The sequence below is a fragment of the Aythya fuligula genome, chromosome 5 (genome assembly GCF_009819795.1).
Source record: "Aythya fuligula isolate bAytFul2 chromosome 5, bAytFul2.pri, whole genome shotgun sequence".
Classification (NCBI taxonomy): domain Eukaryota; kingdom Metazoa; phylum Chordata; class Aves; order Anseriformes; family Anatidae; genus Aythya; species Aythya fuligula.
The window spans coordinates 53424152-53444573 of record NC_045563.1 but is presented as its reverse complement, the minus strand read 5'-3'; the positions used below and the strand labels follow the sequence as shown (position 1 = coordinate 53444573).

General features: G+C 38.2%; 1 protein-coding gene across 1 annotated transcript; it reads right to left on the bottom strand.

Moving 5' to 3' along the window:
- SPI1 (Spi-1 proto-oncogene) lies at positions 1-20366 on the bottom strand. Its single transcript, XM_032188738.1, has 5 exons — positions 20029-20366; positions 13535-13628; positions 6293-6480; positions 2009-2165; positions 1-1333 (listed from the first exon to the last, which is right to left on the bottom strand). The coding sequence occupies exons 1-5, from the start codon at positions 20071-20073 to the stop codon at positions 1017-1019; spliced, it is 801 nt and encodes a 266-aa protein (XP_032044629.1). The 5' UTR covers positions 20074-20366; the 3' UTR covers positions 1-1016.
- Positions 20367-20422: the final 56 nt, after the last annotated feature.

Sequence of the window (20422 nt, the reverse complement as noted above, 5' to 3'; positions counted from 1 at the left end):
CAATTAAAAGCTTAAAAACCTGTTGAAATAGAATTCTGCAAAAACACGATTAAAGGCAACTTATTTCCCAGGAAGGTTCATAAGCTAAAATCAAGATACCACTGTGGGGTAAGCAAGCAACAGGAAAGAACAGGAGCAGGAAAATGAGTGAAACCACAGAAGAACATGGTTAATTGTTATGTTCTGCACCGGATAGAGCTATAAGTGGCACTCTTGGGATAAGCGATAGAAGTTATTCAATTGGCAGGGCTTCTTTGGCACAGGAAAAAATAATGATGATATATAAATATATTTTAAAATTGACTTTATTACTATAGCCTCTTCACAGTAATGTATTTCACCGAGTATCTCAGTTACTTAGTTTGACAGCATTGATATGTTTCTAAGTAAAAGTAGGGACAGATGGATAAAGCCCTGTAGCCCAGCGTGCCTTTTGTTCAAATACCACAGGCGAGCTATATCTGCATAATTGAATGCACGTGAGATTTGTTTGTGAAGTAATCATTTATTATGCAAACACTAGGACTTCATTATATCAAATTTTATTAAATATGTACATGTTATTACTATTTAAAAGAATGAGTATCATTCCAAGATCTGCAAACTTCTCTCTAGCCTTGAGAGCTGCGGCAGAGCCTGTATTAATGCTAGTTTCAAAGCTGTAAGCTAATGCAGTGTCACTGTGAATGACACAGCACCACCTTTGAAGGCAAAACTTCATCAGCTGTATTCTTTAGTTACAATACAATCAAAAAATCTTTCCTGACAATAACGTATTTGTACATTGTTTAAATTTCCCAACTCTGTCCAACTTGGAGGATGGAAGCAAAGAATTCTGTCACGTTTAGGATTCTCAGATGCTGAAGAAGGGAATTCGTACCAGAAACATCTGACGGCAAAGGCCCTTTAAAGGCAGAGAAGGGGGCACAGGAAGCAAAGAGAAAGATGCGTCCATCTACTCTGCTGGTATCCAGCCTGGAGGTCTTAATATTTTTCTTGCTTAGGGTCCCATGGCCTCAATGAGGATAATGCTTCCTATCAGTGACCCCCCTTCCCATCACCTCTCCACTAAACTGGTAGGTCAGCTTCTTCTTGACCTTCTTGACCTCCCCTGTCTTGCCGTAGTTTCTCAAAGCCCGTGCCATCTTCTGGTAAGTCATTTTCTTGCGATTGCCTTTCTGGATGCCCCAGCGGTGCGCCAATGCTTCTTTGTGTTTGGAGGAGAACTGGAAAGTACCTTTTTCCTTGTCCACCCACCAGATGCTGTCCTTCATGTCTCCGCTGCGAAGAAGGTCCAGAAGGAACTGATACAGACGTATCTTTTTCTTGCTGCCTGTGTGAAAAATGAAGAAAAGCAGTGGAGCATTAGTATTATTGTGTAGTCCTTGATGAAACAGAAATTATATAGTTCATATAACCATTTCAGCTAGCTTGTCAGTCACATAGCTTCTTCAATTTGCAGCCTTTATGGCAAGAAAAAGAGTTATCCCGTGAGGACGTAACATGGATTGCTGTTCCAAGAATTAAAAAATGAGAATAAGGAATTTCAAATTAATTTTGAAATTAATTTTCTAACTTGAAGATAATTAAAAACATTGTTAATTTGAAACCAATCTGAAGCTAATTTGGGCAGGTTACACAACCAAACTTTTAGGTACTGAGCAAACACAGCTCAGCATTTTTTAAAATCAGTTCCTTGAGCTTCTTGCCTTGTTTTTCCCATCTGCTAATGGAAGTGAGAATAGAAATGTCAAAAGCTGTGAAGAAGCCTGAATAAGCAGGGCAGTAGAAAGTAGGAGTACAAGAAGAAATGGTATTTGAGATACAGACACGGTTACGGTCACCAAAGTTTCAGAAGACAGGAGAGTGCAAGGAGTCAGGGAAAGTGAAGCTTTGGCAGTGGGATAAAATACTAGCACGGCAGTTCTACTAGTTGATTCCTTATTGTCATGGTAATGTAACAGCTGCTCAGCACACAGCACAGGAAAGTCCCTCTGTTTTCACTGACCTGTTTCACCATGCATAATTCCAGGCCCAGGGTCCACACCATCGGTCTCCCCATCTGACACCTCCAGTGGGGGGCTCTGCCTCTCTATGTCCTCCTCATCAGAACTGGGCTGCGGTGGAGAGGAGTACTGTAGGCACATGCGGGGCAAATAGGAAACCTTTGGGAGAAAAGAATAGCAGAGGGAGGAAGTAGTGATAGAGAGTGGGACATCAAGAGAAAAAAGGAGATACCATGGAGAGAGGTGCAGAGGAAGGGTGGGAAAGCAAAAGATATATGAGATTGTTTAGAGTGAGTGGCTTAGTCATTGACATTTAAAATAAATACTATGCAGCTAAAAAAAACACATAACAGTCAACACATACATGTGCAAAGATGCATCTCAAATAAGTATTTACAAGAGGGAAGGAGGAACAAAATTGTGAAAGTCAGAACTTTCCCATAGGTTATATCCTATGTAAGTGATCCTGTCCCCCTTCTCCCATATCTCCCCAGTTCAGTAACTTTCTCTTTCTAATTTAGACACATTTCTTCTTGCTGGGGGTAGAGAAAGTTGTGTTGCTTAAGTGGGAGAACCCTACTTAAGAAGGTGGAAGAAGACACACACACTACCAGGTTTCCTAACAGGCTAAGAACCTACTGTGTTGTGTGTTTTTTGTTGTTGTTTTGTTTTTTGGTTGAAGATATATTCATATAACAGATGCCACTGCCTAATACATTGATAATTATGTGAACATTTTTCAAAAACCAGGTTTTATACTCAAGCCTTCTGTATAGAAAATGCTTTGTTGGTACTAATTGCTTTGAAAATACTTCAACTGCTTTCGAAACATCGCAGTGTTCCTTCTATGTAGTGGTTATAAACCAAGATAACATTCTTCCTAATGAGTTCCTGATCTGTGCTGCTTATCCCTAGTATAAAACTGCTTTTGAAAGGAACTTTTTTTCTAACGTGGCCTTTCTGGAACCATGCTTTTAGATTTCGCAGATCTGATCAGTTTTGTCTTGGCATAGCCACGTTGACTGCCTTTGGCTCTGTTGTTCTCTTCCTTTCTCAGACATGGTACCTTCTGACAACACTGCATCGCTGCAGGACTGCATCCATCTCTGGGGCCAGGGTTACACAGGTTTGTCAGCTTCTCGTCCTGAATTTCCCCCTTGAAGAGAGGAATAGCCTTACTGCTAGGGATATATCATATCGGATCATGTTCTCTTTTCCTACGTGGTTATCTGAAAATTCCTCATCGATGGGGATTTCTCATCTGCAAAGCTGGCAAGCTGTTTTCTGTGCTGAATTCCCTTGCCCTTATATAAAGGTCTTGCCACAAGCAGTATGGAATATACCTCAGCTCTGCAAATTCTCAGTTGCTGTCTAGTTTGCTAGGGTTCGAAACCAGTTGCCAAGAATTATTGCAGCTCCTTACTGAAGGAGAAATAAATCAGTCTGATGGGTGTGGATTAAGAACTCAATTTCTACATTTTAAAAAAAAGTTTTAAAAATTCCCCAAATTCAGCAGCAAATAAAATGTGTTTCTCATGAAATGAGCCAGATTACAAAAGGTGAGCTCCTTTTGAGTTGCTTTTCATTCCTTCCACCAAACCGAGCATTTTGAGCGTGATTCCCTTTGTACCAGCTCGGGCACTGAAGCAGGGAGTGGGCGTTCAGTGCGTGACTCACACCACCCACCCCGTCTCAGGCTTGGCCGAGTGGTGCTTTTCAGATGAGTTTTGCACCAGTTGAAAATGTCCCAATAAGGAGCGTGCCGAGCGCTGGTTTTGGGGTGCAGCAGCTGGCGGTTAGTGAGTTGGCAGATTGGCTGGAGCCAAGCGTGGCAGGAAGGCCAGGATTGGGTAAGAGTGTGTGTAAGCTTCCTGTCACATCCCCAAGAGCGAAACTTCAGCCCTCACCACAGAGTCACCTTTAGCTTTTTTACAGTTAAGAAAGCTGCGGCCTCTGGGGTGGGAGGGGAGGGAGAGAGCATCATGGGGGAAGGGGAATGACAAGGTGGAACTGTGTCTTATAGGGGAGGAAAAACACTTGGTGCACCTGGAAAGGCAAAAGCTTCGGAAAGCTAGAATGTGTTGAGCAGTGGGAGTGAGTTCCTCAGGGGCTGGAGGGGGAAGGTGGGAACATGCTGGGCAGGAGGAACAGGGTCTAAAGCAAAGGAGGTTGCTCAGACTAACCTGAGAACTATCCTAAGCTTCCCCTGCACCACCCCTCCTTTCCCTATTCACTGTATTTTTGCTTACACACACACCTGAAACTCAATGTAGGTCAATATATAGAGTTAAAGAGGTCCCACTAGTGCGTTTGAAGAAAACAGCTCATTAATACAACTCAGAGAGAGAAAACTTAAACCGCTAGCTGCTTTCCATATTCTGGTGTTGTCTTAAGGCCTGTGGCATCCACTTGTGGTTCTCCTCTTTCTAAAACTCTTCACAATTTTCCAGCCTTTCCTTTTCTTCATTTAGTACTTGAGGAGACCACCTGTTTGTAGGTCCCGTTGTCCGAGAGTAGTTTGAGCTTTGAATTTGATTTCACAAAATAATGTGGTATCAACAGAAAATCGGAGAAGTATCTTTTCGTGTTCCTCCTTTATTTGCAAACTGTAACTATGACATTGCACGACAGCCATGGGTGCAGTTAGTAACTGGCAAATTCAGCTGAGGAATAAACTTTGCTTCCTGCTTCTCTTTCCGTGGAAATGCCTTGAATAATAGTATGTGCTGCCTAGGACTGCGGCTGAGACACACCAGAGTCTGAACCTCAGGGCATGCTGAATACCACTTGCATGAGCTACAGTAGGTTAAATTAAAAAAAAAAAAAAAAAAAAGATCCCCAGCTGGTAAGGAAGAGGAGGGTAATGGTGACTATCTCCTGCAGCTTAGCATGGGGTGGGGGAAACAGAACACAACACTCTATTGAAAGTTGCAACACAATTAATTCTGTGCCTGTACTCCTGAAATGAAAGATGGAAATGAAAGATGAAAATGATTTTTGGTGGTGCTTCCAAAGACACTCAAAACAGACCTAACTTTTCTTCTTTGCCTTTGGTTGGGTGTCACAGTTGGTTGTTATGTGTTAGCAGTTACACTGAGCAACTGAAACGACTTGAAGCTTCCCACAGGCTTCTGTTCCATAAAGCGTTTTTTTTATATTTGTAACTTTCTGTTCCTAATTCTTTGTTTGTAACTACATCTTATATTCTATTCCTGATTTATTTTTTTTTTTGAGTTGTAGGTAAGAAGTTTGATGGCTTGCAGTAAGTCAGTTTCCTGTTGATAGTGTTAACTTAATCACTCTTTTTTTCCCCTTGTTTTTTAATTAATACAGTACTTGCGTACTATTTCAGTTTGCTTTGAACAAGAAACCTAACATAACTATTACATACGTGCCGTTTTTCTCACAAAATCTTAGCAATGGCACCATTATACACAGCAGGGTAATCAGCAAACAATTCTGTCTCTGATCTCATTCCCGCTCTGTCTTGTATTCAGCATGTTATCTGTATCTTGCCTGCCCTGGGAAACTCCTTGACACAAAATATCCCAGCTTTCTGATTGCTCCCAGTAATGACATGGAGTATAGTCTGTAGGATCTCAATGCTCACTTTGTTCTAGTGTCTTGGCAGGACCCTGGAACTCCTTATAATTTCAGCTTTAGTGATTGTTCACTGGCACTTTGGTGACTGCTGCACATTTGAATGATTTTTTTTCATGGGCAGATGACTGTCTTTTTGTAAAATCTGAGAAGAGACAAGATACTGTGCTTCAGGTCATGATTTAGCTTCCTTCAGATAAAAACACGAGTAGGTTGGCCTTATTGTGTTTCACCGTGGTAATGTCACCAATGACTTTTCTTTGTTATTATTTTTTGCACAGGTCAGGTAAAATTGCCAGGGATGCTTCGAAATTTTTAAAATATTCCTACCACAGTGGGGCTCGGAATGTTTCCCAGGAGGCATGGACACCTTTGCTATGGCAGTGCACAGCTTCTGAGGCCCAGTTCCTCTGCAGGATTTCAAAGCAGTTGATTTTCATTCCAAATTAAACACAATTTTGAAACTATCTTTTTATGCACTGTTTGAGGAACATGGCTTCTCATCATCCAGATAGAAAGAAGGCTTAAACCACATTTGTGCTGAGAATGAAGAGTCTTATATCAAATGTTGGACAGCAAAAATTCACGTAATTTGTTTCAGCAATCTCTTGTATGCATTCCCTGACACATTCTGTTCCTTGCCCTTAACTATCATCTAAATTCTGCGTAAGGGTTGGTAACCGTACCTGATGGTTGAGTCCAATATGTGTAGTTGGGATTGCAGAATCCAAGACATGCATTTGTTCAATCTCCATGTGCCTGTAGAGCTGCTGCAGCTGGGGAGGCTGTACACTCTGCAGTTCTGTGAAGTGGTTGTCTCCAAAGGTCTCAAACTCACTGTGCATGTGGTGTGGATGATATTCCCAGTAATGATCTAAAGAAAACAGCAGCTTGTCTGTCATTACAAAAGTAAGAAACATAGCATTTACCTGTCTTCCACTTGTCCCTACTCCCACCGCTGTCCCTTCTGCCCACTCCATGCCATCCCTGTAGACCTGTCTGTCTCTGCTGACAACCTATATAGATTCCTGTGATGTTTCTCTTTCTAATCTCCTAGGTGCCTGTGGTTGGAAAGTAATGCTCAGGCCACTTTAATTAGGACAATGCTCCTAGGTGCAGTGATGGATTTCAATGATAATATAGCAGAACATGAAAAAGACATTAATGCTGGCACCTTTCTCAAGAAGAGGCTCTAACAATCTTACATTTTCATTCTCGAGGCAACAAATTATACTGATTTACACATTGTTGGATTCTCATTACAGTTTTCTTCATGGTATGGAAATGAGCTGATAAAGATGATCTGAATATCATTCTACACTAATCTTCAATCTTTATTTTCATCTGCTAGCAAAATTTCAGGAATGCTACAGAAAAAGCATGGGACTTATCTCCTGTAATCATGTGTTGGTATGCACCATATTTTTCAGTAGCAATACCAGAGAATAAAAGAATAAACAGTTTTGTGTACAGTATTGTGCAATTCTAATTGAATTCTAATTGATGAAGCACATTCTAACGTAGCCCCTTTCTCTAGGTTTTTAATCTCTCTATTAAGCTGGAAATTTCTGTGACAATTTCTTTTTCAAAAATTTAAAAAGTACTCAGATAATGAATATACTGCTACTTGATTTATTAACTGTTATGATTAGATTAAATTCTATACAGTTCTCAGTTTGAGATTGTTGCTCAATATAAGCCTCTCCAAAATTTTCAAAATGTTCAAATTTGCTGCTCAGAATTTAAAATCTGCTAGAGGGAATTTGAAGCATTGCAAACTCTATTTCTGCCTCAAATACTGTAACTGCACGTATTTACAATTTTGCACGTATTTGTTTGTGCTTTTTTTTTAAAATCAAAGTCAACATCACGTCCTCTGCTCTGACTGAGCTTGGAACTAGCCCTCTGTACTTTAATTTCTCAGCAAAAATGTCTTGATGATTCAGTGTAACATTTCTAATTTATATCTCACTATTCCAAGTTATCTTTCTTTGTGTTATTATAAATAATTTCTTTCCTACCCTTCAGTATTTTCAGGTTGTTACCATGTACACTTACAATCTATTCCTAATTATCACTTAGCCCAGCTGCATGTATTTAGCTCTCAATCTTTCAACATAAATCAGTATATTCAGCCCCCTAATCATGCTTGTGCACTCCTCTAAGCTCCCTCCCAGCTGTTGTTCTGATAATATGAGGGACAGAGCTGAACATATTGTTCCAAGGGTAGTTGTACTGAAGGAATAGAGAGGAGCAATTGTCTCATTCTGCAGTATGATGCTATTGTGTATGACATTATCTAATGTCCTGAGAATATTATTTCCTCAGTACCGGTTTTGTTCTTTCTCTCAGCTTCTATCTCCTCATCCTCCCTCACTTATGTTTCAAGCAATTAGGTGTAGTGTCACTGAGGATTTGAAAACCAGGATAGTGACTTTGAATGTGACTTCCTTCGGAGGGAACCTGGTGATATGTTTATTACATATCTGCATTTACAACATTACAACATACTTGTACTTGTACATATATCATTACAACATACTTGTACTTGGGAAGCTGTAAGCCCTTGTAGACCTTTATGGCTCAGGCCTGTAGAAACGTATATGTAGAAATATATAGAAATATATCAAATACATCACCACAATGTACAGTTTAAATGTTCCCACTGTGTTTCACTCACTGACTGCACAAGTTATCACAGGTTATCCTCCTGGTATGAGGCTTTGGGCACTTTTTACAGACAAGTAAGTCTGAAACTTACTTGTTTAGTTGGAAGACAGATACAGCCTAACTCACATTTTTACTGGGCTAAATTACTGAAGATTCTCTACTTAGAGCCAACCATGGAGGCCCGATATATCTCTGGTAACCCATATAATAAATTGTTGAGAATACACCACAGGAGTAATCTACACTCCTGTTCCTTAGAATAACCTTGCTTTACTCCTTGTGCAGAAGGTCCTCTGTCAGATGTGAACATATCTGTCGAAGACCTCTTGTCTTTGATGATCTAATACAGCAAATGAGATCAGTGTGTAATCATGAGGATGGCAAAGCCCAGGCAAAACTCTCTGAGGCTGTCAACAGTAGGTCTTCAGGTGTGGAGTGGCTTACTAGGTGTAGCTGTGGTGGTCAGGAGTCAAGACAGTACATTTCCAACATGCATAGCCCTGAGTATCTGTGCAAACTCCAAGTGATACCTTTCTGATTCTTCTTAAATGCTTTTATCAGCAGTGATGTTTTTGTACTTCAAAATAACTTTTAGTCTATTGGAGCCTATAATAAGGTTTCTGCTGCCTCCAGAACTGTTATCTTATACTTTCATGGCAAATAAATTAACCTGTATAACAGTGTTTATGCATACTTGTGTTAAACACTATGTAACATTAAGCCTACTCGTTATTGAAATAATTTTTTATTGAATTATGTCCTGCTATAAAAGCACTACTATGAATAACACATTTGAGGACTTACAGTGAGCACATAATACTAATAAGTTACCAAGTCAGAAACTACTTCAACACAAATTTGTGCCCAAAATTGTGACTGGACAAAAGTCCTTATTTCTGTTTTAGTTATCGATAGTTTCACAGTGATACTTAGGAAAAAAAAAAATTGTTTTAGTTGCACTGAAAATGAAATTCCAAATTCTGTGTCCACAGAGTCCTTTGCAGTTACCCTTCTTGGCTAAGTTATTGCACATTAAAAGATTAAATAATTCTAGATATCAGTATCTGCAGGTATTAGAGATATCAGCTGCACTGCAGCTATTTCCTTCTGTGTTCTTGTTACTGTTACGTTAGCAATGCACAGTAATTCTGATCTTTTCACAAAAACATAAAGGTGGAGCAAAGAAAAAAGAAAGGAGAGAAAGATTCTAGAAATGGAAAGTGTCTATTCTTTGGGTCAAGGAAAATGTCATTAAAAACCAAGCTATAGGTATACAATGGAGTCATTATGAGAAATTTCATGTGAAGTGAAAGAGGATGTGAAAAAAATTCTCACTTATAGAGACATGGAGATCATGTTTGTTTTGGTGTTGTATGTAATGAAAGGTTAGAGGAAGGACAGTCATGAGTTCTAAACTCCCTCCCATGTTGGGAAGCAATACTGGACCTAAAGGCATTGTGCTGATATTCGCTGTGGAGGTAGATTCGCGCTCTACGAGTAAGAAACAGAACTGAACTTTCTGGGTTATCCTGTGCCCAATGTAAATCGCATTGCTCCTATTTGAATAGATGAATAACATCAGGACCAGGAGCTAGAAGGTGAAGTAGGCTTGGGAAAAGTATTCATAATAAAGTGGAGTAACAGGCTAAATCTGCATCATGCAGTGCAAAACCTCGCAGAAATTCATGAGCCAGCTCTCGAACCGGAAGCACGAGAGCTCTGTCAGCACAGCCCTATGCCCGATCTAAGATGACGACTCTGTTGACATGGCTCTGCTTGCGAGCTCTGAGCAGTATCAGTGTCTCTGAGCAGCCAGTTCTGCTCTATGCCGCAGAGATACTCCAACTCATTTTGAGCTAGGAGAGTGTTTCTTACACATCACCACAATGTACAGTTTAAATGTTCCCACTGTGTTTCACTCATCTGAAAAAAACAAGCCAAGAAAAAAAAAAAAAGCAGCAGAGGAAATGAGAAAAACATTGAAGGACACTGAAAAACGCGTGTCTTGACTCCCTGCAGAACCGCCCTCTGTTGAGTGAAATGCCGTGGCAATGCAGCAGGATAATCTCTAATGACAACAGAATCACATTAGCTCTCACTTTACAAATTAACAAACTTCATGGTTTTAATAATGCTAAATGTTTGAAAATCCATGAGTCAGGCCCCAGCACGTCACGAGAATGGCTTCAAAGTGAGGGGATTTTTTTAATGAAGTCTGGAATTCTTTCTATTTGCCTTATATTATTTCCGACTAAGGTTCACATGTTTGGACTTTCCTCCACTGCTACATGGGCTAAAATCCTAAAAAAATCTCAAAGCAGAGTTTCTTAAATTAGCATATTACTTCAGGAGGTGGGAAGAAAATAAAATCCCAGCCTACAAAATCTGGTAAGTTCCATGAGGCTAGCAGCGAAATGAGCAGTGGTCTACATTCAGTTTCATACAAAAAAATATTTTTATTTAACCAATGATGTTTAGTGAACTTAGAGACAAAACTGCAGTTGAATTTTTGAATTTTGTAATTACTAAGATTGCAGTAGTGTTACAAAATACTTACATTCACAGACTTACTAGCCTACAAGCTCAGGGTAGGGTGATGGACTAATCGTAATCACTCAAAGTAGTTTCTGCCTTGTATGACTGTCCCTGTGTTTATTACAGCATTTACAAAATAATTAAACTGCATTATGTAAAATAAATGTAAACAATGCATGATGTGATTGAACATAGGGATTTTCTATGGTGTATTGTTGTGTGTCTGATTTAGTGTTGACTTACTGGCTATGATCTCCTACATACTAAACTAGTGTTGTGTGCGCTTTGCTGCCAACTCAAGTAAACAAGGCGTAAGGGTTGTCTTCAGCATTATCTTCTAGAAAAGTGACAGTAATGTGTGTAGCATAGATCTACAGATTAACCTATTGCCCTACCTCTTTCACAAAATTTATTTGCTAACAGTGAGAGAAAGGTAGTCTGAGTCTTGAGCAAGACTTTGTTTCTTTAGCAGTCACATATCTGCACAGTCAGAAGAATTACTCTGTCTTGTAGTATCTATTTGTTTTATCTGGTAGTTTTTATTGGAGGTTCACAGTGTTACTGAGTAGACCTGCAAAATTATATTTTAAATATTCCCAATAATCTCACTGTATCCCAACCTGAACACTCTTTCCTCAATTCTGTCTTATTTATTTCTTTCTTTTTCTTACCTAATCACGTTCTCACCTCTTTCACTTCAACACTATCACTGCAGCACCTTATTTATTAATTTTCCCCATCGTTTGTTAATCATTACACTTTTATCCTCACTATTCTGAACATTTAGTAATTTCTAATATCCCTTTCCAGCACTTCAGCACTTCTGTATGGCTTTTCTCAAGACCTACTACTTTTGTCATGTTAAAAGAAAAAAAAAAAAAAGCTATAGTTGGGTTTGTCAATGTTTATAGAAAAGAAGAAAAATGAGATAATTTGTGTGTTTCACTCCCCTCTGTATGCTGTGGTTGCTCATTGTTGTCTTAGATTGTGAGCAATTCAGGAGAGGATAGAGCACATTAGATATTTGGACATAAGCAACTACATTGCAGGCACTTTCATAAATAAAAAATTGATTGAAATATTTAGGCTGGGATTAAGTTGCCTCTTGCATAACCACTTACTGTAGGAGATAAAACATTAAACATTTTTTTTTTGGAGTCTTTTGGACAAGTACTGGTACTACATAGGCCATAATGCATATAGATGACTTGGAGTTATAGTAGTGTTCATTATGATGAGTAAAAACATTCTAATGAGCTGAACACTGTAGCTTAGACACAGCCTTCCAACAGAAAAATGGGCAGTAAAACAGGTGAGATGATAAGTTTATGAAAGATAAAGGGGTGTTGTTGCTTGAGGTAACCTAGATTTAATGACAGAAAAGTTCTTTCCCAGTGCTTTTTCCTACATGACATCCTTTGTATTTATTGTTTAATGGTCACAATTGCCTTTTGAGATAATAAATTTTATCCTCATTTTATGGGTGTGTAAACAGGTACAGTTTGTGTTGTAAAAACCCTGAATTTCCATGTGGAATTTGCTGGGTTTGATTAATGTGACTTGACAAAGGCCATGAGATAACTTATAAAAAATGAATCGGTTCTTTGTTTCCAGGCCTTAAGAATATCATTGGTGTTTTGTACTGAACAAATTTAGGTAGGAATCTTTTCCAGGTAAATGCCCAGAACAATCCTATTCTGTAACTTGCTGTCCCTTCAGGTAGTTTCTGTTGCCACAGATAAAACAGTGCTATGCTGTGAAGCTGTTAGATGTCTTAAATTGAGTAGTGATGGGTCTAGTTGCTATATCAATAGGAGTCTTTTAGGGAAACTCCAGGATCTGAAGGGACTGCCACAAGTGATACAGTAGAACGGTGCTTTTCCTTCTTGAGTCAATATTGACCCTGATATTTCCAGGGTGGTGTTGCTGGACCATTGTTTTGCACAGGAGACAAAATTCACAGGGCTGGACTATCCCTTCTACACTGATTTAGAGCCCAGTCCCCACAAGATGTAAAAATATAGAAGACACCAAACCTTTAAATCACATGTATAATGTTAACAATAATTTATTTTACTTTAAGCTAGATTTATGTACAAACAGCTACAAGGAAGTTTTACGTAGATTTAGAGAGAGGAAGTACTTGTGTGTACTGGAGGAAGAGTGAAAGTTTCAGCTATGTGTGGCAGCATGCAAAAGAGATCAAAAGAAAGAGAGAAATACATGGAGTTGAACAAAGCCAAATGCCAGAAAAACAGAATTAAAATGAAGGCACTAACAGAGTATTTAGGACCTAAGTCAAACAGGAATTGGAGACAGGAATGCAAGAAGAGAAGTACAGTATTGCAACTTCATGTCCTTGGAGATTTCTGAAACAAGCAGAGTGGTTTTGATCTGTAGAGGAAAGTTAAAACACAGTGAAGATAAAGAAGGATAGAGATCATGAGGTCCCACGTTCCTGGTAATACACTGAGTGTCCTGGAAGCTCCTTACATCATTCAGTGTTTTCTAAAATTCTCTTTCAGAGAAATCTGTGTTGCAGCTGCTGGATTGGAACAGTGCCATTAAGCAGAATAGATTGTTGTTGGTTTCTGATCTCAAAGTATGTGCCTGTACACTGTAGATCACAGCAGCATATTTGTTCTTTTCCTGAATGTCCTAAAATCTTTTTCCTGTGGTCTACCATGAGACTTTATGCTCCAAGGAGATATTTTTTAACTTACCACCATGACTCTCTCCATCACTGTTGAGATACTGGTAATAGTCATGGGGCTGTCGGTAGAGGTCTGACTCATAGGGTACCATATCTTCAGAGGGCTGTAATGAGAAGAGAAATGTTTAGAACTGTTAGCTTAGACAAATCCATTCAAAATTATTCATATCAGTTAGTGAAGAGGAGATGCCAACACGTTTTATATTGCCTAGAGAAAGAAGGGGAGGCTTCAAGTTCTTATTGAACCAGCAGAAATAAAATGTTCAACACCAAACACTGTTTTGCAAAAAAAAAAAAAAAATAATAATAATAATAAAAAGGGAGAGAAATCCATCTCTTTACAGCCAGTAAGAGCTTTCTGCTGTCTGTGTAACAGAATTTGTCCTGTGGCATTTTATAAGTTCTTGATATCCCACCTTCCAACCTTCTGTCCAGCTATCTGGGACATGAGGCCTGAGCCAAAATACCACTACACAAGCACAGCACAGAAGAGAAAACTTTAATTTGGTAGTGACAGACATTTATTCTTTTTCGTCTTGTACACAACAGAGAAAGCAGAAACTTGACTTGCCTAAGCATCTTACTCGGAGCGTTTCTAGGAGGTGACACTAAATGGTGACAATTTGTAGGACGGTAACAATGTCAACAGAGGAAAATGAAAATGTTTTCTTTCTCAGTTTTTGTCCAAGATTGGGTCTAAACATTTGCTGGTTCAAATCATTTGTTTAGGGCTGTTTGTTATGCACAGAGAAGACTTAGAAAGTCTAAATGTGGGGTATACATGGAGTTGTGACCTATTAGACACTTCAGTGCAGAATTCAAGTTCTCTAACAGGTGATGTAGGGCAACTTCCCTGCTCGTCTTCCTCACCACTCTGAGTAGTCCAATGTGAACACTATTTAACTTCTTCTGTTGTTTCAGTAAAGGTGGTCTGTTATTTGTGCACAATTCTTTTGCTTCATCTAACATGTACTTTTTTTCTTTCTTTCTTTCTTTTTTTTTTTTTTTTTTCCAGAATGAAGAATTAGAGCAAGTTAAGTTCACTACAATCATTTCATCCACTTTGAAAAATGTTCTGGGATGTCATCAGCAATGTAGAACTCAAAAAAAAACTTCTTGCTATTTGCTCTGAAAGGAGACTATTTCTGCAAGGTACTAATAGAACATTTTTTCTCCTGTTAATGTCTTTAGCATAACTAACTTTAAAGAAAAGGACAAATTAAAAACAATATGGTAACTCACATGATAGACATATATGTGCATATGTTTATTCCTTCATATATTCACCAGCATTTGTAAGCTTAGGCAATGGTGACAGCATGCCAAAAACACAGGCAAGCTTCTCTTTTTCTTGCTCCTTTAGATTGCTCACAAAATGAAACCTGTGGCAGCAGCTGCCATTAAAATCCAAACAGAGATAAGCAGCTGGTAAAAGGAAAAGATTTCTTTCTGGTGAAAACTAGATCAGAGTTGCCATTTCTCATTAGCTCTTTTTTTTTTTTTCTTTTTTCTTTTTTTTTTTTTTTTTTTGGTCTTTAATTCTTCTAGTTAACTCCATTGTTTCATTTTCCTGGAATTTTGTATTAAAAAATTGTCCATTTTCTAGGGATGTGATTTCTATGATTTCTATGAGGAAAACAGATCAAGAAAAATAGGGAGTTGCTCCAGGAGGGTTAAGATGTTAGAACAGAAAAGGATAGAAAATACTTTTAGACAGTACTTTGGACCTTGTTAGATTCCTAATGACAGCTGTGTACTTTATCAATGTATCATATTAGAATGTGCTGGTAAGATTGCCTAAAACATTATGACTTCCAAAATACAACCTGTCTGGTCATCAGATCCATTGAACGCTCAAAGCCTTGTGAGCAAATCCATTGCTTACTTGTCAGCTTCCAATATAATCTATAATTTATAGTGGTAGATAGATGTTTTGGGGACATCTTGAGAAAATGATAGCCCACAATAAAGACAATGTAAGGAAAAATTGAAGTAAAGGGAGTAAATCATGATTTAATTGTATCCACAGCGGGGATAACATTGAAGAGACTCCTTTTATTTCTGGTCTCTAGGTAATAGGTCCAGTCTCCCACTCCAAATCAATATGATTCCAATAGAAGTAATGAGACTGTGTTTTGCTTTCTTCATAGACAAAACAGGGGGATGAAGTTCTGAAAGGAATTTCTAGTTTTCATTATCTTTGTAAATTAATTCACCCTATGCCTCCATTTCCATAAATATATACTTTCTGTTAAAATTGTGTCAGTCTAAAGAATATCAGCATTAAGTTTCTGCCTTTATATCAGCCTTCATATTCAGAAATGTTAATTTGCCATAACTCAGAGGAAAGCAATCATATTCTGTGAACAGAGAGACCTCAACATCCAAATAGAAAATACACAACGTACTGTGGGAGAAATCTAGGTTAAAAAAGTCATATAAATATATATCATTTGAAAGAAAAATCTTTGTTTCCTTTCAACTCAAATATGAGAAACCAACTGAAAGTATGCAAATTTTCCAATATCTAGATTCATCAAAAGTTGTAACTCATAGATATTTAGCCAAAATTAAAAAAAAAAAAAAACTTCCAAAGAAATCAGTGTGCAGTCTGTTTAAGCTTAAATTGCTAGGTATAAAATTTTCACTGCTGATAACAAAAGCTTTATCAGTCACACGTTTACAAAGACATAGCTTAGCAGGAAGGCCAAGCAACAGTCCAAAAATAGGTAAATAGTATGAATTTTAGGCATGGCAAAGAACACTTGACTTGCCTAGTTGCATTTTTCCTTAGCTATCTTCTTCCCTAAGATTTCCCTAATCTTCTTCCCTAAGATTTCTCAAACTCCTACATTTCAGTCCAACATACCCAGTAACAATCAATAGTCTTTCACAGTCTGAGAGCTAAGAATGAAGTATTTCAACTATCAGTAGCTAGTTTTTCAAGTCCAGATGTAAAGGTTCAGATGCATTCAATGACCAGAGCCAAAGGAAGGTGTGTTAAATAGTTAGACTCTTAAAAAGGTGATGTCCTTAATATTTACAGATCTTGCTGACTGCAGAGAGAGTTGCAGATACTCAGCATATTAAAAACAGTCTGCTTTTACACTGATCAGTTTTATATACTCTGTGTTGAAAGTCTGGAACTTAAAAATTCTTTCTTATGGATTGTAGGAATTTTCTTCCTGGATTTTTTTAATATATATATATTTTTTAGTGGTCCATTGGATAACTATTTGTATGTCTGCCCGTATTAACTCATGCAACCTGGACCAATCCATCACCACAAAGGACTTGGAGTGGCACCATTTTTCATCTTGGTGTCTGATCTTTGAGGGTACAGAAGCTAATATGGGAAGATTTATATTAAATGTTATTTGAGGTTGTGTATCATATTTTTCTTGATTACCCTTATCTTACGGGAAGGTGCGATACTTTCCTTTATTCATTCGAGAAACTATTTCCAAGAACCTGTTTTAATCTCTCTCTAACTTTTTTTTTCTTTTTCTTTAAGATTTATTAAAAGCTCATTTTGCTCTATTTAGAAAGAAGAGGTTTCGCCATGTGCTGCTGGTGCCTCTTGCACCAATCATTACCACTTAATTCTGTCCTTCTCTGGAACCTCCCCACCCACCCACCCACACATTTCACCATCTTACTTACGAACAGTACTGCCATGGCACTGAACTGTTTTGTTTGCCCAGACAAAAGGCAAAGAATGGCTTATTTTATGATTTCATTTTTAACTGATCTCAATGGGCATTTGTTCTATCAAGTGTTTTCCTGTAAATACTGAGAGAAAGCTTTGTTAGTTGATCTGAAGTTGATCTTCTTTCCTGTATGCCCTGAAGTGCAGTGAGTTACCTAAAACCATAGTCCAGCATCAAGAAAGATGTCAACAAAAAGTATTCTGTCTGTCACAGACTTTGGTAAATGGAGAGTTGCTTCCATCTTCCTTCTTTGCTCTGAAAACCAAGGGAAAAGCCACAAAACTACTTGGAGAAAGCTTGGTTGGCATCAGTTACGAGTGATACAAGGGACTCAACTGAATAACTACCTGAACATTCTTGTTGTTTACCAGGACCTTGTCAGATGATTCTAGGTGATCATAAATTCACTGAATGCTGATCTTTTTTTGTTATCCTGACATAACTATTCACCGGCATGTGATTCAGAAATACTCCACAGTTTCCAATGATGTGCTTCTGAGACCAGTTTTAAGGCCAGGATTAACCATATTTCCTTGGGAAAAATTTACAGCATAACTATTTTAGAAAAGATGAGTAAAAATCCTAACACACTCCCTCATTGGGCCAGCCACACTGCATCGCTGTGCTAAAGTAGTTATATGGAACAGAGCACTTCTGAGGGACCTTTTTGGTCTCAAACCTCCCTTCAGAGACGTGATTTCTACAGGTGGCTACTTAGGGATTCATATACAACTGGGGCCCTCTTTATGTAAAGATGTTTTTGGTTTATCAGTTTTCTGCCCAGTAGCAAAACTACATTCTCTCATGCATTGGAAGGCTGGGGCCCACGTTACAGAACTCTTCCATGCAAAGATTCAGAGTCTTCAGAGAAAGATGCAGTACTTAAACCCTTTAAGCAGCATTTTCCAAGTGAGGGGTAAGAATTTCCTACCAAAGTCGAGAGGAAGGCAGTTACTGACCCACCCTCAACTGAAAGGGGAGGGGCAGAGGAGGGAAGTGTTGCTTCACAGGAAGCCCTGTCGAATGCCTCCCCTCAGAAAAAGTCCCAAGAGGCACAGACATTTGTAGTGATGCCATGTGGGGTTCAAACTGGCAGTGTTCAAAGTGCGCTTAAAACGATTCCGAAAGCACGAAACACAAAAGTATTGATTTTTGAACGTATTAATCACAGCAATCAAATCCAAATTGCCCTGCCAAGTGTTCCTGTAAGATGTAATCACATTTTCACTGCCTCTTGTATCATTCACCTGAACACAGCTCAGCCTGAATATTAACTGCAACACAAATTAGCATGTGTGCGAGACTGTTAGAGTTTAACTCCATTTATTCATTTTCTGCATGAGAATTCAATACTGAAATAAAAGAAAAGTTAGCTATGAGTGAATGTGTGAACAGTAAATCTACAATAATAATAACAAAAATGAGATGCTGGTTTCTGGGGTAGTTGAGGACAAGGTTTGGGTGGTTTTGGGGGGATTTTTTTAAGCTCACTAAGTGACATATTGAGAAATCGATGTGTTATTTTTTCATTTTCTCAATTTCTTCTTGGATTCCTATCCTGACATACTTACAATAGATGCACTGGCAACTTGATTTGTTCAAATAAATAAATAAATAAATAAAAGTTATTTTAGGGTCTTCGCTTTGGGTAGATAGTGGATTTCAGGGACACCACTGATAAACTGCTAGAATAAAGGACCTCCCCAAAATAAGAAAAAGTATTTTTTCAATCAGTATGGATACCAGTCAGGAGTAGAATTCAAAGGGCCATCTTTCTTAGGGGAAGATAAAGAAACATGGCTTTAGCCTTCAGTAGATGGGACAATGAAAACATGACATGAATGGGACAAAGAAAACATGATATGAATTTTGTTAGAAGGACTATTGGGTCTGCAGTGTCTTTTTTTGTCTTTTCTGGACACATATACGAAGTACTATAAGTCATCAGCCACATAAAACACCTTATCTGACATCTCTTCAGCTTCTACAGACTATAAAATCTTGTTAGGGCCTCTTTTACCCATTTTTCTTAGAAATTTCTTTTTTTTTTTTTTTTTTTTTTCTCAACAACAGGTTAGTGCCATTACGTTCTTCATAAAGACTATCTCCGAACTCATGATGGGATACATAAGAGTAGCGTAACAATACCTCAGAGTTACAGAAAGGATGCAATCAGCCTCATAATCATACAGCAGAACTTGTGTCTAACAGAAAATATTGAAAGACCCAATTAAGAGCGGTGTGATTTTTCTCTCATTTACCAATGGCTTTTTCGAGCAAGTGGTAATTCAAGAGACTTAGTTCAAAAGAAGCTGAAGCTAGAGACTAAAATGCCATAATTACAAAGAGCACACAGTCCAAAAATTTGCGATACGTAAAACCAGTATTCAGCAACATTTCTCTCACAGATTGGTAGAAAGTTAAATATGTAAACTATGTCAGTCTTCAGATTATTAAAAATTACAATCTGAAGGAAGACTCGGCCTTTTACCACAAAGCTGGCGCTGAAGAAAAAAAATTACTGACTTGCTATACACATACCATACAAAACTACCACACATTTAATCTGTGAAAACAAATGGAGATCAAGATCAGATACAAGTATAGGGAGGAAATGTTAATTTCCCATTCATTGTAACGTCGTCCCTAGCTTTATATATTGACCAGAGCCCAACTTCCTGGCATAACAAATACAGACCAAAGGAGGATATTCTCAAATAATAAAATCTGGTTTACTCTGTCTTTTGCTACTGAGCCCAGTGATCCATATTAGGAATAAAGCCCATATACTCACAGGGGGAATGAGGGGAAATCCTTCCATTTTGCAAGCTTGCAACATTCAGCCAACTTCTGAGTGAATTTTTCTTAATTCAGTTTTCAAACATCCAGAATAACTGACTTGAAAAATCACATGAAACAAACAAAATAAAAAACAACAACAAAGAAAAAAAGAGAAAAAAAAGAACAGAAGTGAGATCCTTGGACTCCGTGAAGTCCCTTTGCAGTGGTGGATCTCAAGATACGAGAAAGACCCTAACAAGTTTTCATAGTTTGCCCTAATAGGTTCTGAGGTGAACTTCTTCCCGAGTTGTATTTGAAGTTCCTGATTTTATCAAATGTCTGTAAAAGGGAGATAGCCCTTGGGTCTATCAGTGCGCTGTGACATCACAGCTTTTAGCCAGTTTGCA

Coding starts and splice junctions, on each gene's coding strand:
- SPI1 (XM_032188738.1), bottom strand. CDS start 20,073: ATGTTGCAAGCTTGCAAAATGGAAGGATTTCCCCTCATTCCCCCT. Junction 13,629..20,028: donor GATTTCCCCTCATTCCCCCT/GTGAGTATATGG, acceptor TTCTCATTACAG/CCCTCTGAAGATATGGTACC. Junction 1,334..2,008: donor AATTATGCATGGTGAAACAG/GTCAGTGAAAAC, acceptor TTTTTCACACAG/GCAGCAAGAAAAAGATACGT.